At 41.2% G+C, this 15802-nt stretch overlaps 1 protein-coding gene across 1 annotated transcript; it reads left to right on the forward strand.

Annotated features, from left to right (window-relative positions):
- The first annotated feature begins 7447 nt into the window (after nucleotides 1-7447).
- On the forward strand, nucleotides 7448-9819 carry clec3ba (C-type lectin domain family 3, member Ba). The gene is made up of 3 exons (XM_024386191.2): nucleotides 7448-7726; nucleotides 7931-8029; nucleotides 9188-9819. The coding sequence occupies exons 1-3, from the start codon at nucleotides 7630-7632 to the stop codon at nucleotides 9586-9588; spliced, it is 597 nt and encodes a 198-aa protein (XP_024241959.1). The 5' UTR covers nucleotides 7448-7629; the 3' UTR covers nucleotides 9589-9819.
- Nucleotides 9820-15802: the final 5983 nt, after the last annotated feature.

Consider the following 15802-nt stretch of genomic DNA (forward strand, 5'->3'; position numbering starts at 1 on the left):
TTAATGGATTTGGCTACTTCAGCCACACACGTTGCTGACAGGTGTATAAAATCGAGCACACAGCCATGCAATCTCCATATTCAAACATTGGCAGTAGAATGGCCTTACTGAAGAGCTCAATGACTTTCAACGTGGCACCGTCATAGAATGCTACCTTTCCAACAAGTCAGTTCGTCAAATTTCTGCCCTGCTAGAGCTGCCCTGGTCAACTGTAAGTGCTTTTATTGTGAAGTGGAAACATCTAGGAGCAACAATGGCTCAGCCGCGAAGTGGTAGGCCACACAAGTGCTGAAGCACGTAGCGCGTAAAAATCGTCTGTCCTCGGTTGCAACACTCACTCCCGAGTTCCAAACGGCCTCTGGAAGCAACTGTTTGTCAGGAGCTTCATAAAATGGGCAGCCGCACACAAGCCTAAGATCACCATGCGCAATGCCAAGCGATGGCTGGAGTGGTATTAAGCTCGCCGTCATTGGACTCTGGAGCAGTGGAAACGCTTTCTCAGCAGTGATGAATCCCGCTTCACCATCTGGCAGTCCGATGGACGAACCTAGGTTTAGTGGATACCAGGAGAATGCTACCTGCCCGAATGCATAGTGCCAAGTGTAAAGTTTGGTGGAGGAGGAATAGTGGTGTGGGGCTGTTTTTCATGGTTTGGGCTAGACCCCTTAATTCCAGTTACATTTTTTATTATGGGGGGGGTAGATCAACTTTAATATTGCGGATAGATTGCAGCTTCCGTCAATGTAATTGTCTGCGTCATTTCCAATCCCCAATATATTTTTGGGGTATATATAAATATATACACACATTCACACATACTGTACATACATAAACATTCATACATATACACATATATACATACGTACATACATACACATACCTACATAGATATGCATACTTATTTTAGAATATACCTTTATTATTCCCTGCAAACCCTACCACCCTTCCCCCAATTGGAGTAAACTAATAAACAATAACACTTAGGCTTCTACCTTCAGTTTATACATATTATACACATTTTACAGACACAATCTATTTTACAATAGTTATATCTTGTTTGTTTTTAGTCCTTCCTCTATTTCTGATGTCCATCCAGGTTGATTTATATGTGTAACTGTGCTATTTCACAACATTTCTGAACCTGGACAACCTTGTTTTACTCCTCTAGACAGTTTAGAACTTTCTGAGATGTAGCCATTATTTACTATTTGACACCTAGGGTTACTATACGTAACTTTAACCCATTTTATAAGAGACTCCCCAAAATTGAAATATTCTAGGCATTTATTATATAAACTCCAGTCGTACTTTATCAAAAGCCTTTTCAAAATCAGCAATGAAAACCAGGCCTGGTGCCCCCGATATTTCATAGTATTGTATTGTTTCCAGTACTTGTCTTATATCATCTCCAATGTATTGTCCATGTAAAAAAACTGTCTGATTAGGATGAATAATATCTGACAATACTTTTTAAATTCTATGTGCCAAGCATTTAGCTAGGATTTTTTGCATCACAACACTGAAGTGTAAGAGGCCTCCAATTTTTTAAATGGACTGGATCTTTATATATACAACTTGATTCCTGTTTCAGTAATAATGGTATCAGACCTTATTGTTGCGTGTCTGATAATCTACCATTTATATAGGAGTGGTTAAAACATGCTAATAATGGTCCTCTGAGTATATCAAAAAAAGTTTGAATTTTCCTTGAAATTTGGATACTGAACTTTACGCCGTCCTGCAATTTCCTTCAGGAACATTCATGCAAATTTCCGTGCCAGAAAGTCTTTTACCCAGGCTTTTAACCATTATTTTATCTTTAAATGAAGCAAATTTGGCAACGATTGGGCGTTCATACCTCTGCCCTCTCTGTCGGAAGCGGTGCACATGTTCGAGTTTGATTTAGTCGATAGCTTCGCGTGGAATCTGAAGTGCTGTAAGAAGGAACTCTCTAACTACAGATTCAGAAACTTCTCATTCTTTCTCTTGAATACCAGAAAGTACCAGATTCTTCTCTCAGAACGGTGTTCTCCTTTTCAAGTTCATTCACTTCAGTTTCAATCTTATTGACTGTCCCTTTTAGCTTGTTTGCGTCTTTCTCCAATTTCGCAGCTTTTTCGTCAACTCATCTCGAGGCTTGCCTTCATCTCTTTTATAACCTTATTGACTAGTTCAAATATACCCAGTTTGTCATTTATTGATTTTAACGGATCGGTTTCGACCTTTACCATTCCCGGTGGTGAAAATATTAAATCATCTGTGTCTGTAGAAGAGTCACGTTTTCGTTTTGAAATAGGTTCCCCCCGAGCCAAGACTGTACTACCAATTGGATACCACAAAATTGGGGAGAAAAAGGGGTTACTGTAAACCGTATTCGTCGTCTGAAGAAGAGGAATCATCGGACCAAAGCGCAGCGTGGTAAGTGTTCATGCTTGTTTTATTAAAACTGAACACTATAACAAAAATAAACAAGAGAATAACTGAAACAGTCTTGTAAGGTGAAAACACTAAACAGAAATTAACTACCCACAAAAACCCTGTGGGAAAAAGCTACCTAAGTATGGTTCCCAATCAGAGACAACGATAGACAGCTGTCCATGATTGAGAACCATACCCGGCCAAAAACAAAGAAATACAAAAACATAGAAAAAGGAACATAGAATGCCCACCCAAATCACACCCTGACCAAACCAAAATAGAGACATAAAAAGGTCTACGGTCAGGGTGTGATAGTTACATTTGTTTTTAAGAAAAAATATAAATAAAATGAAAAAAAGAAGGAAATAAATGACACAAATTAACTTTTAACAAGGCACACCTGTTAATTGAAAGATGGGTCATGAAGCTGGTTGAGAGAATGCCAAGAATGTGCAAAGCTGTCATCAAGACAAAGGGTGGCTACTTTGAAGAATTTGTTTAACACTTTTTTGGTTACTACAACATGATTCCATGTGTTATTTCATAGTTTTGATGTATGTCTTCACTATTATTCTACAATGCAGAAAATTAAGAATATACACCACCGTTCCAAACTTTGCCTTTTAAAATAATAAACTTGGGTTAGATAACTGATATTGAATTTTGTTATCAATGTTCATACATTTCAATTATTCTAATCGGTCTGCAACCCAGAGTTTGTAAAGTTCTGGTTTAAATGAAACAGACAGAATTCCCAGCTCACAATAGGGAAATCAATGTTTATTCACGAGAGCTCTGCAGTTCATATACAAAGACATTCCTTTTACACCATTCTTCTTACTTACGCACACACATGCACACTAACATTAGGAGAGCTATCTTCTCCAGAATTCTCACCACGGTTTATCACTACCCAGCCGACAGTTCCATTCCCCCCAGATTAGGGAAACCTGGAGGGGTACTCCCTGTCCTATCGTAATTTCTCAAAGTTCTAGCCGGGTCGTTTCAAACACAGTTTAATTGTCCTCTGTGTTTTCTTCAGGCACACACATACATTCCTCTCTTCCCCAGTCCCACCTAGTTGGACTTATGTTTAATATTTTTATTTACTCCTTATCCATGCAACATAACCTCTAATCCCTAAGGGTTAAGTTTCCAGGTAGAATTATTTCATCATTTATATTTAACCTTGTAAATTATTTTATCACTAACACAATGTGCCATTGGAACACAGGAGTGATGGTTGCTGAATTTGGGCCTCTGTACGCCAATGTAGATATTCCATAAAACATCTGCCGTTTCCAGCTACAATAGTCATTTACAACATTAACAATGTCTACACTGTATTTCTGATGCATTTGATGTTATTTTAATGTGCAAAAAATGTGCTTTTCTTTCAAAAACAAGGACATTTTTAAGTGACCTCAAACTTTTCAATGGTAGTGTATATACAGTATAGCACAAAAGTGAGTACACCCCTCACATTTTTGTAAATATTTGAGTATATCTTTTCATGTGACAACACTGAAGAAATGACACTTTGCTACAATATAAAGTAGTGAGTGTACAGCTTGTATAACAGTGTACATTTGCTGTCCCATCACAATAACTCAACACACAGCCATTAATGTCTAAACCGCTGGCCACAAAAGTGAGTACACCCCTAAGGGAATTTTTGTAATATTTTTTTAATTTTTTTATTTCACCTTTATTTAACCAGGTAGGCCAGTTGAGAACAAGTTCTCATTTGGAACTGCGACCTGGCCAAGATAAAGCATAGCAGTGTGAGCAGACAACACAGAGTTACACATGGAATAAACAATTAACAAGTCAAATGTCCAAATTGGGCCCAATTAGCCATTTTCCCTCCCAGGTGTCATGTGACTCGTTAGTGTTACAAGGTCTCATTTGTGAATGGGGAGCAGGTGAGTTAAGTTTGGTGTCATCGCTCTCACACTCATACCGACTGGTCACTGGAAGTTCAACATGGCACCTCATGGCAAAGAACTCTCTGAGGATCTGAAAAAAATAATTGTTGCTCTACATAAAGATGGCCTGGGCTATAAGAATATTGCCAAGACCCTGAAACTGAGCTGCAGCACGGTGGCCAAGACCATACAGCAGTTTAACTGGACAGGTTCCACTCAGAACAGGCCTCGCCATGGTCGACCAAAGAAGTTGAGTGCACGTGCTCAGTGTCATATCCAGAGGTTGTCTTTGGGAAATAGATGTATGAGTGCTGCCAGCATTGCTGCAGAGGTTGAAGGGGTGGGGTGTCAGCCTGTCAGTGCTCAGACCATACGCCGTACACTGCATCAAATTGGTCTGCATGGCTGTCATCCCAGAAGGAAGCCTCTTCTAAAGATGATGCACAAGAAAGCCCGCAAGCAGTTTGCTGAAGACAAGCAGACTAAGGACATGGATTACTGGAACCATGTCCTGTGGTCTGATGAGACCAAGATAAACTTATTTGGTTCAGATGGTGTCAAGCGTGTGTGGCGGCAACCAGATGAGGAGTACAAAGACAAGTGTGTCTTGCCTTACAGTCAAGCATGGTGGTGGAAGTGTCATGGTCTGGGGCTGCATGAGTGCTGCTGGCACTGGGGAGCTACAGTTCATTGAGGGAACCATGAATGCCAACATGTACTGTGACATACTGAAGCAGAGCATGATCCCCTCCCTTCGGAGACTGGGCCGCAGGGCAGAATTCCAGCATGATAACGACCCCAAACACAACTCCAAGACGACCACTGCCTTGCTAAAGAAGCTGAGGGTAAAGTTGATGGACTGGCCAAGCATGTCTCCAGACCTAAACCCTATTGAGCATCTGTGAGGCATCCTCAAACGGAAGGTGGAGGAGTGCAAGGTCTCTAACATCCACCAGCTCTGTGATGTCGTCATGGAGGAGTGGAAGAGGACTCCAGCGGCAACCTGTGAAGCTCTGGTGAACTCCATGCCCAAGAGGGTTAAGGCAGTGCTGGAAAATGATGGTGGCCACACAAAATATTGACACTTTGGGCCCAATTTGGACATTTTCACTTAGGGGTGTACTCACTTTTGTGGCCAGCGGTTTAGACATTAATGGCTGTGTGTTGAGTTATTTAGAGGGGACAGCAAATGTACACTGTTATACAAGCGGTACACTCACTACTTTACATTGTAGCAAAGTGTCATTTCTTCAGTGTTGTCACATGAAAAGATATACTCAAATATTTACAAAAAATGTGAGGGGTGTACTCACTTTTGTGATATACTGTATATATATATAAAATAAATAATTAAATACAGTAATATGAGATCTGTATATGAAACATTTAGCAGATGCGTAGATCCTGAGCGACTAAGTGCATTCATATTAAGACAGCTTGGTGAGACAACCACATATCACAGTCAAATGTACAGTATACAAATATTCCATTCCACTGAAACAATGGATATACAGCACCTTCAGAAAGTGTTCATACCCCTTGACTTATTCCACATTTTGTTGTGTTACAGCTTGAATAAAAAATGTATCTTTAAAAAAAAAAAAAAAATTTTATCTCACCAATCTACATACAATACCCCATAGTGACAAAGTAAAAACAGGTTTTTAGAAATGTTTTCAAATGTATTGAAAATAAAATACAGAAATGTCTCATTTACATAAGTATTCAAACCCCTGAGTCAATACTTTGTAGAAGCACTTTTGGTAGTGATTACAGCTGAGTCTTTCTCGGTAAGTCTCTAAGAGTTTTCCACACCTGGATTGTAAAATATTTGCCCATTATTATTTTCAAAATTCTTCAAGCTCTGTGAAATTGGTTGTTTGTCATTGCTAGACAACCATTTTCAAGTCTTGCCATAGATTTTCAAGTAGATTTAAGTCAAAACTGTAACTCGGCCACTCAGGAACATTCACTGTCTTCTTGGTAAGCAACTCCAGTGTAGATTTGAATTAATATCCCAGTGTATCGTGGAAAGCAGACTGAACCAGGTTTTCCTTTAAGATTTTGCCTGTGCTTAGCTCCATGACTTGTTAAGCCAATTTATACCCCTGAACTTATTTAGGCTTGCCATAACAAAGGGGTTGGATACTTATTGACTCAAGACATTTCAGCTTTTCATTTTTTCTTCATTTGTAAAAATGTCTAAAAACATAATACCACTTTGGCATTATGGGGTATCGTGCATAGGCCAGTGGGAAAAAAAATTGAAATTTGGAAAAAGGTATAGCGTTTTGCAAAAAAAAATATTTTTTTTAACACATCTAAAATCTATTAATAAAAGAATCTGAGAACAGTAATATTTTACACACACACACAAAGGTACCATAACTGATAAGTTCTGATGAAAAACCACAAATGTGAAAAATGTGTTGAAAATAAACTCTTCTTATACTCCCCACAGCAATAAAGTGTGTGAGATATATTTGCATTTTGGCGTGGCCACAAGTTGGAGACAATGGGAATCTCTGGTCTGCATGTGAAATACAAAAACAAACGCACACTCTTTTGTCATGGTGTAAGGCTGCCACATGTCAGCCAAACCTTGTCCAGCTAGCTGAGAACAACCAGATGCAGGGTTTATGGAGCTCCCAATCCACCCAACACATAGACCATTGGAACCCCTGGAACAAAGGAAACATACTCCCTGGTCCTCAGCAAGTATTCTACTACAATTATAACAGATGTCTATAAAGAGTGCCCGAGTTATCTAATACAACTTTGTCACATTTTGTTATGGTAATAAATGCATAGGCTAACAGTTATAGGCCTAATGTTTATACAAGATTATACTAATGCTGCTTTGATCATTTAATTCTAATAGCCCGACAACTTGTTGTTCAATTTAGAATACAAGGTGCAGGGGGAAATACGTAGGCCAATGGTAAAATAGAAAATGGCCCTTAAATGTTTTATTATGGGAACCAAAAAGGAAACATATGGGTAACCTATGTTAACACATAGAGCTAATGTCACCCCCGCCTCAACAGGGTTAAAAAGTCATCAATGAACATCCTGCTCCACCCCTTGTCAAAAGAAAAAGGGAATAAAAGAACAAACGCCAGTTTGACATCTGTAAAACATTTGTTCTCTCAAAGTTGAGATTTCCTCTGTCAACTCCCAGAGTGCCGATTCTCGAAACATATTTTTCCTGGCTAGTAGTGGAAATATAAACAGTCGTTTACACATCATATCAGTGGCAATATAGGCTACTAAGATATACACCATGCATGTCAGTGGTGTGCATTTGTTGTTTTGCCTTCTCCTCCTCGGGCAATCCACATTCCAACAGACCTCATCTGAGAAAAAGGGCGGAAAGAAAGGTAGGACACATATTTTATCTCTATGTGGAAAGAATAATATATTTTTTTAAATAAATGCCCAGTATGTTTGAGTCAATGTTAGTTTATCATTTACTTTGGGTAGATAAGAGGTTGAGCACAATACTGCTCAACCATAAAAAATCCTCCTTGGTACAGTTCTAGTTGTAAAACTTTGTTGATTCTTCTCTAATTTCTTCAACATAGATGCTGAAAATAATGCTGCCATTGAGGAGCTGAAGAAACAGATTGATAACATAGTGCTGGAGTTGAATCTATTGAAAGAGCAGCAAGCCTTGCAATCAGGTAAGGGATATGTTACTGTTGATATTGGAATTGTACTCTAATCTCAGTGAAGCATAGTGAAAATGCAAGTCACAAGTGATCTGGTTGTCCTAGTCTATTGTGGTGCCCTGAAGCGATCTGAGAGACCACTTCACATGACAGGGAGCACCTGTGCCCTGCAACAGGGAATGTATTGCATTGGTCAAGGGAAGTTGTTGAGTCTGCATTCAATTTGGGGTGTTGCCTTAACCTGAATATTTAATGTACTAACATGTTATGTTCAAACAGTTGGTCTAGATTATAAAGTATGCCCATAAAGTATGCTTGTATTGTTATGAACAGTGCCTTCAGAAAGTATTCGTACCCCTTGACTTGTTCCACGTTTTGTTGTGTTACAGCCTGAATTTGTTTGTTTGTTCTCATCCATCTTTCTACAATACCCCATAATGACAAAATGAAAACATGTTGTTTTTAGAGATCCCAATCACATTTATTGAAAATGAAATACAGGCATATCTCATTTACATCAGTATTCATACCCCTGAGTAAAACATGTTAGAATCACCTTTGGCAGCAATTACAGCTGTGAGTCTTTCTGGGTAAGTCTCTAAGAGCTTTGCACATCTGGATTGTACAATATTTGTGTCGTTCACCAGCTCCGGAGGTCTATGTAGACCGGCATTTTAAAGCGCCACTGAACTGGATTCATTACCACCAACCCCGGACTGTCTTGTCTCATTACGCACACCTGGTTCCCATTCCCCCTGATTAGTATGTGTATATATGTGCCCTCTGTTCCCCATTGTCCTTGTCGGTTATTGTTACCATGCCCGTTGGTCTTGTGAGCACCTGTTCTGTTGTTATGTGTTATTGTGCACTTGTTTTCCGAGTCTCGTCCCGTGGATATTATTTAGAGGTTTACACCTCGCTCTTTTGTTTGGGGTGAGAAAATTAAACCCCCTATTATGTAAATTCAGGCTGTAACACAACAAAATGTAGAACAAGTCAAGGGGTGTGAATACTTTCTGAAGGCACTGTATGGCAGTACAATACATATGAATAGTTCTGAGAGCCACAGTCTCTGCCATTATCTTGTATTTTAATCAAATGTTTTCTGTGACGATGTTGTGGATATTGGGCTGTAAAAATAATCCAACTTCGATATAAATGTTCTTCCAGTTTGCCTGAAAGGCATCAAGATTATTGGCAAGTGTTTCCTGGCCGACGCCGCTAAGAAGATCTACCACACAGCCTACGATGACTGCATTGCTAAAGGGGGCACAATCAGCACCCCTTTGACAGGGGACGACAACGATCAGCTTGCTGACTATGTCCGCCGGAGCATCGGCCCTGAGGAACACATATGGCTGGGCATCAATGACATGGTGACCGAGGGGGAATGGCTCGACCAGGCGGGCACCAACCTGCGCTTTAAGAACTGGGAGACTGACATTACCAACCAACCAGACGGTGGACGTACCCACAACTGTGCCATCCTTTCCACCACTGCCAATGGAAAGTGGTTTGATGAGAGCTGTCGTGCTGAGAAGGCATCTGTCTGCGAGTTCAATATCGTCTGAGAGCCAACTACTTTTGTTCTGTTGTGTCAGTCTTAACACCTACACTATATGGAAATATAATGCATGCACAATCTTTGTAATATCTGTATTATAACCTGTCTCAGCACTGAAATGTGGAACTAACATGATTAAAAGTAACCTATACTACACAAAAAAATCCACTGCTGCAAGGTATGCTGCACTGTTTATACATGAATATTTTGTGTGTTTTATTAGGATCCCCAATGGCGACAGCTAGTCTTACTGGGGTCCGACAAAATACGAAAAAGACATTACAGAAAAAATACTTTCCAATTTACATGCCTTTAAAAAATATTAACATGTATTGTGCGCGTGTGATTGCGTCTATCAGTTACACATACATGTCAGTGCATACCCAACAAGTAGGTCACATGGGGGATAGGCGTTGTGTGGTGAGGTGTTGATTTATTAGGTTTTTTTAAAACTAGGTTTGCTGTTCACTTGTGTTATATGAGATGAAAGTGAGTTCCATGCAATCATGGCTCTGTATAATACTGTATGTTTCCTTGAATTTGTTCTTGGGGACTGTGAAAATAACCCTGGTGGCATGTCTGGTGGGGTAAGTGTGTGTGTCAGTGCTGTGTGTAAGTTGGCTATGCAAACTAATTGGAATTTCCAGCACATGAATGTCACTTATGAAAACAAGAAGCGATGCAGTCCTTACTCAACCCTTAGCCTAGAGAGACTGGCATGCATATGTAACAGTACTCTTCTTGCGTTGTGTACAATCAATCATCGACACAAGCTCCAATTTGTAGCACCAGTCATGGAGCTTTATTCTGATAGAAACAGCACAAAATTGCACATCATGCAATGCACAGCTCACCATCCAACTCTGCATGTGACGCACGCTGGTTTGGTGCTTGTTCACTGGGCAATGTAGTTAACAAAATAATATAACAATTACAATTTACAATATAATATTTTGAACAATATCCCTGATAGAAACAGCACAAAATTGCACGTCATGCAATGCACAACTCACCATCCAACTCTGCACGTGACGCACTACAAAATATACAACCTCCCCCAACAGAGACAGTATGTTGCTTGCTAGTATTAGTTGGAATTCTCTACAACAAAATGCATAACAAATATGCACCAAAAAACGCTGCATCTTATGTGTGATGTTCGAATAACATTTACAAACAAATTGATATAAATTGTACATTTAAATCATCACTTGGGAGTATAAAAATCACTTTTGACATGCAGTGCTTTTCAAACAACAATTTACCGCTGGTTTGGTGCTTGTTCACTGGGACGATTCTAATGAAACATCCTCCCTCGTAAGCAAGCTACGCAAACCAGCCAATAAGATGCCATGTTGAGTAGGTGAAGGCAAGACAAAACTAAAACCAAAAACCCATTGGCTTAACAATACAGTGGCAACGGGGAATCACCAATATAACCCTGTTACACATATTATTGATGTTAGCACTGATTACAATGAAGAGCAAAACGTGCCGCTCTGTTCTGTGCCAGCTGCAACTTAACTAGGTCCTACTTTGCAGCACTTGACCATATGACTGGGCAATAATCAAGATAAGATAAAACTACAGCCTGTAGGACTTGCTTTGTGGAGTCTGGCGTCAAAAAAGCAGAGCATCTCTTTATCACGGACAGACCTCTCCCCATCTTTACAACCATTTACAACCATTGAACATCAATATGTTTTGACCATGACAGTTTACAGTCTATGGTAACACTTAATTAATTTAGTCTGCTCAACTTGCTCAACAGCCACACCATTCATTACCAGATTCAGCTGAGGTCTAGAACTTAGGGAATGATTTGTACCGAATACATTGCTCTTAGTTTAAGAGATGTTCAGGACCAGTTTATTACTGGCCACCCATTCTAAAACTGCCTACAACTCTTTGTTTAGGGTTGCAGTTATTTCACTATTTGTGGTTGACGCCTATTGGGTTGAATCATCAGCATACATCGACGCTCAGGCTTTGTTTTTAATGGCAGTTGCAGGACATTGGTAAAAAATAAAAAAGAGTAGCTGCCCTGCGATAGACCACACCTTGCATGTTTAACATTAGAGAAGCTTCCATTAAATAATGCCCTCTCTGTTCTATTAGAGAGCTCTGAATCCACAATATAACAGAGGTTGAAAAGCCATAACACATACGTTTTTTCAACAACAGGTTATGGTCAATCATATCAAAGGCTGCACTGAAATCTAACAGTACAGCTCCCACAATCTTCTTAATATCAATTTCTTTCAATCGATCATCAGTCACTTGTGTCAGTGCAGTACATGTTGAGTCCCCTTCTCTATACGCATGCTGGAAGTCTATTGTTAATTTGTGTACATAGAAATTTGCTATGAGCTGGCAGCAAACTGACACAGTAGGCTGTTAGAACCATGTTAGCAGAATGACTTTGGCTTCCCTCCAGGCCTGAGGACAAACATTTTCCTCTCGGCGCAGATAAAAAAAATATGACATATAGGTGTGGCTATAGAGTCAGCTACTATTCTCATTGCTTTTCCATCTAAGTGGTCAATGCCAGGAGGTTTATAATTATTGATAGATAACAATCATTTTTCAATAACTTTACAAAATTCAATCTTACAATGCTTTTCTTTCATTATTAGTTTTTTATGCATGAATATGATGGCTCACTGTTTGTTGTTGGCATTTTCTGCCTAAATTAGTCCATTTTGCCAATGAAGTAATCTGTCACACCTGCTCCAGCAAAATTAAGGCAGTTTATAAACATTACATTCACAACACACTGTGTGCCCTCAGACCCCTACTCCACCACTACCACAAATCTACAGTACTATATCCATGTGTATGTTTATTTATTTTACCTTTATTTAACTAGGCAAGTCAGTTAAGAACAAATTCTGATTTTCAATGACGGCCTAGGAACAGTGGATTAACTGCCTTGTTCAGGGACAGATTTTGTACCTTGTCAGCTTGGGGATTTGATCTTGCAACCTTTTGGTTACTAGTCCAACACTCTAACCACTAGGCTGTGTGTGCGTGCGCGTGCCTGTGCCTATGTTTGTGTTGCTTCACAGTCCCCACTGTTCCATAAGGTGTTTTTTAAATCTGTTTAAATACGTCTTGCATCAGTTACTTGATGTGGAATAGAGTTCCATGTAGTCATGTCTCATGTAGTACTGTGTGCCTCCCATAGTCTGTTCTCTTGTGGGGTATGCATGGGTGTCCGAGCTGTGTGCCAGTAGTTTAGACAGACAGCTCTGTGCAGTCACCATGTCAATACCTCTCATAAATACAAGTAGTGATGAAGTCAGTCTCTCCTCCACTTTGAGCCAGGAGAGATTGACATGCATATGATTAATATTAGTTCTCTGTGTACATCCAAGGGCCAGCCGTGCTGCCCTGTTCTGAGCCAATTACAATTTTCCTAAGTCCTTTTTTTGTGGCATCTGACCACACGATTGAACAGCAGTCAAGGTGTGACAAAACTAGGGCCTGTAGGACCTGTCTTGTTGATAGTGTTGTTAAGAAGGAAGAGCAGCGCCTTATTCTGGACATACTTCTCCCCGTCTTAACTACTGTTGTATCAATATGTTTTGACCATGACATTTTCCAACCTAGGTGTCATGCCCTGACCTTAGAGAGCCGTTTTATTTCTCTGTTTGGTTAGGTCAGGGTGTGATGTGGGGTGGGCATTCTATGTTTTGTATTTCTTTGCTATTGGCCGGGTGTGGTTCCCAATCAGAGGCAGCTGTCTATCGTTGTCTCTGATTGGGAATCATACTTAGGTAGCCTGTTTTCTCACCCATGTTGTGGGATCTTGTTTTTTGTTAGCTCTGTGAAGCCGGCAGAACGTGACGTTCATTATTCCTTTTGTTGTTTTTGTTTGGTGTTCTGAGTATTAAAGTTCATGAACACTTACCACGCTGCACCTTTGTCTACTTCTTCAGACAATCGTCACACTAGGGTTACTCCAAGTAGTTTAGTCATCTCAACTTGCTCAATTTCTACATGATTTATTACAAGATTTAGTTGAATCAAATCAAATGTTATTTGTCACATGCGCCGAATACAACCTTACAGTGAAATGCTTACTTACAAAGCCCTTAACCAACAATGCTTTAAGAAGTTTTAAGGAAAAAAGTGTTAAGTAAAAAATAGATAAGTAGAAAATAGAAAATAAAAGTAACAAATAATTCAACAGCAGCAGTAAAATAATAAGCCAGGCTATATACAGGGGGTACCGTCCGAAGGAGGAGATATAGGCAGCGAAAGCGGAACGGCGACCTTACGAGGAGTTAAACCAACAAAGCAAGCACGAGAGGCAGCCCCAAAAACTTTTTTTGGGGGGAACACGGGGAGATTGGCAAAGTCAGGGTTCAGACCTGACTCCGATCAAGCACCGTGTTATCCGGTTCTGCGCAGTTGCCGTGCTAGAGTGGGCATTCAGCCAGGACGGATTGTGCCGGCTCAGCGCTCCTGGCCTCCGGTGCGTCACTTCGGTCCAGGATATCCTGCGCCAGCTCTACGCACGGTATCCCCAGTTCGCCAGCACAACCCAGTGTGGCCTGTTCCAGCTCCCCGCACTTGCCGTGCTACAGGGGGGATTCAGCCAGGACTCGTTGTGCCAGCTCTATGCTCCAGACCTCCAGACCTCCACGGCCCAGCATATCCTGCGCCGGCTCTCTATGCCTCCAGTGCGCCTTCAGAGCCCAGTGCATCCCGTGCCAGCTCTCCACACTCACCGAGCTAAAGTGGGTATCCAGCCAGGACGTGTTGTGGCAGCTCCCCGCACCAGGCTTCCAGTACGTCTCCTCAGTCCGGTGAGACCTATTCCGGCTCCACGTACGAAGCCTCCAGTGATGATCCATGGTCCGAAGCCTCCAGTGATGATCCATGGAAAGGAGCCTGCAGTGAGGGTCCCCAGTCCGGAGCCTGTAGCGAGGGTCCCCAGTCCGGAGCCTCCGGAGACGGTCCGCAGTCCGGAGTCTTCGGCGACGAGCTGCAGTCCGGGAGCCTCCGGCGGGGGTTCCCAGTCCAGAGCCTCCGGCGGTGGCTCCCAGTTCAGAGCCTCCGGCGATGATCCACGGTCCGGTTCCTCCGGCGATGATCCATGGTCCAGTTCCTCCGGTAACGATTCACGGTCCGGAGTCTCCGGCGACGATCCACGGTCCGGTTCCACAGAAGCGGAGGGATCAGCGTAGGAGCGGAGGCTACGTCCCGAACCGGAGCCGCCACCGAGAGTAGATGCCCACCCGGACCCTCCCCTATAGGTTCAGGTTTGCGGCCGGAGCAACACAACGACAACAGCCATCATCGAAGCAGCGTTACCCATGCAGAGCAAGGGGAACAACTCCTAGAAGGCTCAGAGCAAGTGACATTTGAAACGCTATTAGCGCGTGCTAACTTGCTAGCCATTTCACTTCAGTTACACCAGCCTCATCTCGGGAGTTGATGGGCTTGAAGTCATAAACAGCGCAATGCTTGATGCACAACGAAGAGCTGCTGGCAAAAAGCACGAAAGTGCTGTTTGAATGAATGTTCACACGCCTGCTTCTGCCTACCACCGCTCAGTCAGATACTTAGATACTTGTATGCTTGTATGCTCAGTCAGATTATATGCAACGTAGGACACGTTAGATAATATCTTGTAATATCATCAACCATGTGTAGTTAACTAGTGATTATGATTGATTGTTTTTTATAAGATAAGTTTAATGCTAGCTAGCAACTCACCTTGGCTTACTACATTTGTGTAACTGGCAGTCTCCTTGTGGAGTGCAAATGAGAGAGAGGCAGGTCGTTATTGCGTTGGACTACTTAACTCTAAGGTTGCAAGAATGGTTCCCCCGAACTGACAAGGTGAAAATCTGTCGTTCTGCCCCTGAACAAGGCAGTTAACCCACCGTTCCTAGGCCGTGATTGAAAATAAGAATGTGTTCTTAACTGACTTGTCTAGTTAAATAAAGGTCTAAACAAATAAATGTAAATAAATAAATCGGCGCCCAAAAATACCCATTTCCGATTGTTATGGAAACTTGAAATCGGCCCTAATTAATCGGCCATTCTGATTAATCGGTCGACCTCTACACTGTATACAGTACCTTATAAGCGTTTGTATCTGTCGGGTGTGAATGTTGCTGTTTATATGTTTACTACAGTGTATATCTTTATCTTATCTGACTTGCCACAACTGAAGTTCCTTCTGTAAAAATTAAGTAATTCAATTC

The sequence above is a fragment of the Oncorhynchus tshawytscha genome, linkage group LG23 (assembly GCF_018296145.1).
Source record: "Oncorhynchus tshawytscha isolate Ot180627B linkage group LG23, Otsh_v2.0, whole genome shotgun sequence".
In the NCBI taxonomy this organism is placed as follows: Eukaryota; Metazoa; Chordata; class Actinopteri; order Salmoniformes; family Salmonidae; genus Oncorhynchus; species Oncorhynchus tshawytscha.

Coding starts and splice junctions, on each gene's coding strand:
- clec3ba (XM_024386191.2), top strand. CDS start 7,630: ATGCATGTCAGTGGTGTGCATTTGTTGTTTTGCCTTCTCCTCCTCGGG. Junction 7,727..7,930: donor GAAAAAGGGCGGAAAGAAAG/GTAGGACACATA, acceptor TCTTCAACATAG/ATGCTGAAAATAATGCTGCC. Junction 8,030..9,187: donor GCAGCAAGCCTTGCAATCAG/GTAAGGGATATG, acceptor ATGTTCTTCCAG/TTTGCCTGAAAGGCATCAAG.